Consider the following 1123-nt stretch of genomic DNA (forward strand, 5'->3'; position numbering starts at 1 on the left):
ACTACATCTGAAGTTTGACAAACACTGTCCCTGCCTGTCTCCCTGTTGGGCTGGGCTCCTGGTCCATGTTAGCATCACATCAGAAACTTCATTGTGTTTCAGATTGTCACAGCAGCCTTACAAGGCTAACTCTAGTTTCCAGTAATGAAACTGTCTTGGAAAGATAAGTAATTTACCCTGAGTCTAATAACTAATGAGATGTTGAATCAGAACTTAGAACTGTCTGACTCCAAATTTATTTTTTGTTTTCAATAAATGTTAGTTAAACCGAATGATGTTCTCCTGAGATATTTTTCCCAAAACATAACAAAAGTTTAGTAAAGTCAGACGATATGACTCCTCCTGTTTTGAGTCTCCTTTGGAGAATATCAGTTTTGAGTCTCATTTGGAGAATATCAGTTTTTGAAATGGGCTTTTTCATTTATGTATTATGGGCTAATAAGTGTGAGGAGAAGATATTCAAAATCTTACCCCTCCCAGCCAAGAGACCTTTGTCTTTACAGTGTCTTGTTGGCTCCGAGATGGAGAAAAGTCTGTTGGTTTGGTTACTTGAAGTTAACTTGTCTATGTGCAGAAAACGTACATCTCTCTTCCCCTCAAATGAGTAGCAAGCAGTGATGCTTGTGTGTCACACACTGATTTAGGCAGCCTAGGAAGCTGAGAGCAGACTCTGCAGAAGAGTGAGCCCCTTGCTGTTTCTTTGAGTTGCCCCACTCAGGTGAGCCAGGTCCACATCATGTTCCCCGAATCCCTGTTACCTGTGATCCTGGGAACAGCAGCAAGCTTCTGGGGTCATCTCTCTCTCCCAGGCTTATCCCCATCACTGTTGGTCCTGCCATGAACAGGTCAGAACTGGGGGAGGTGTGATGGCAGCAAGGACCTGAGTAGGAACCAGAGACAGGGGAGTGGGGACATAGACCATCAGTCCTCAGGGGAACTTTAAAAGATGAATACTTTATTTTTTTAATTACACAGAAGTTACATATCAAAACAGAAAAAAAAAAAAAAGATGAATACTGTGTTCTTAAGAAGTACTCCTCAATTTGTATTCAAAGTTTCAGGAAAAAGCAAAAATGGAAGCTTTTCCTAAATAATTTCCTTAAACCCAACAGGTAGCTGAAGT

General features: G+C 41.1%; 1 protein-coding gene across 1 annotated transcript in view; it reads left to right on the forward strand.

Annotated features, from left to right (window-relative positions):
- The first annotated feature begins 521 nt into the window (after positions 1 to 521).
- The window catches only part of LOC104982647 (multidrug resistance-associated protein 4-like), a 41770-nt gene continuing 41168 nt past the window's right edge, over positions 522 to 1123 (forward strand). Inside the window, exons 1-2 of the mRNA XM_010832082.1 lie at positions 522 to 579; positions 719 to 861. Coding sequence (XP_010830384.1) covers positions 522 to 579; positions 719 to 861 — 201 coding nt within the window. The remainder of the gene's footprint in view (positions 580 to 718; positions 862 to 1123) is intronic.

This window comes from Bison bison, unplaced genomic scaffold (genome assembly GCF_000754665.1).
Source record: "Bison bison bison isolate TAMUID 2011002044 unplaced genomic scaffold, Bison_UMD1.0 scf7180017864535, whole genome shotgun sequence".
Lineage (NCBI taxonomy): Eukaryota > Metazoa > Chordata > Mammalia > Artiodactyla > Bovidae > Bison > Bison bison.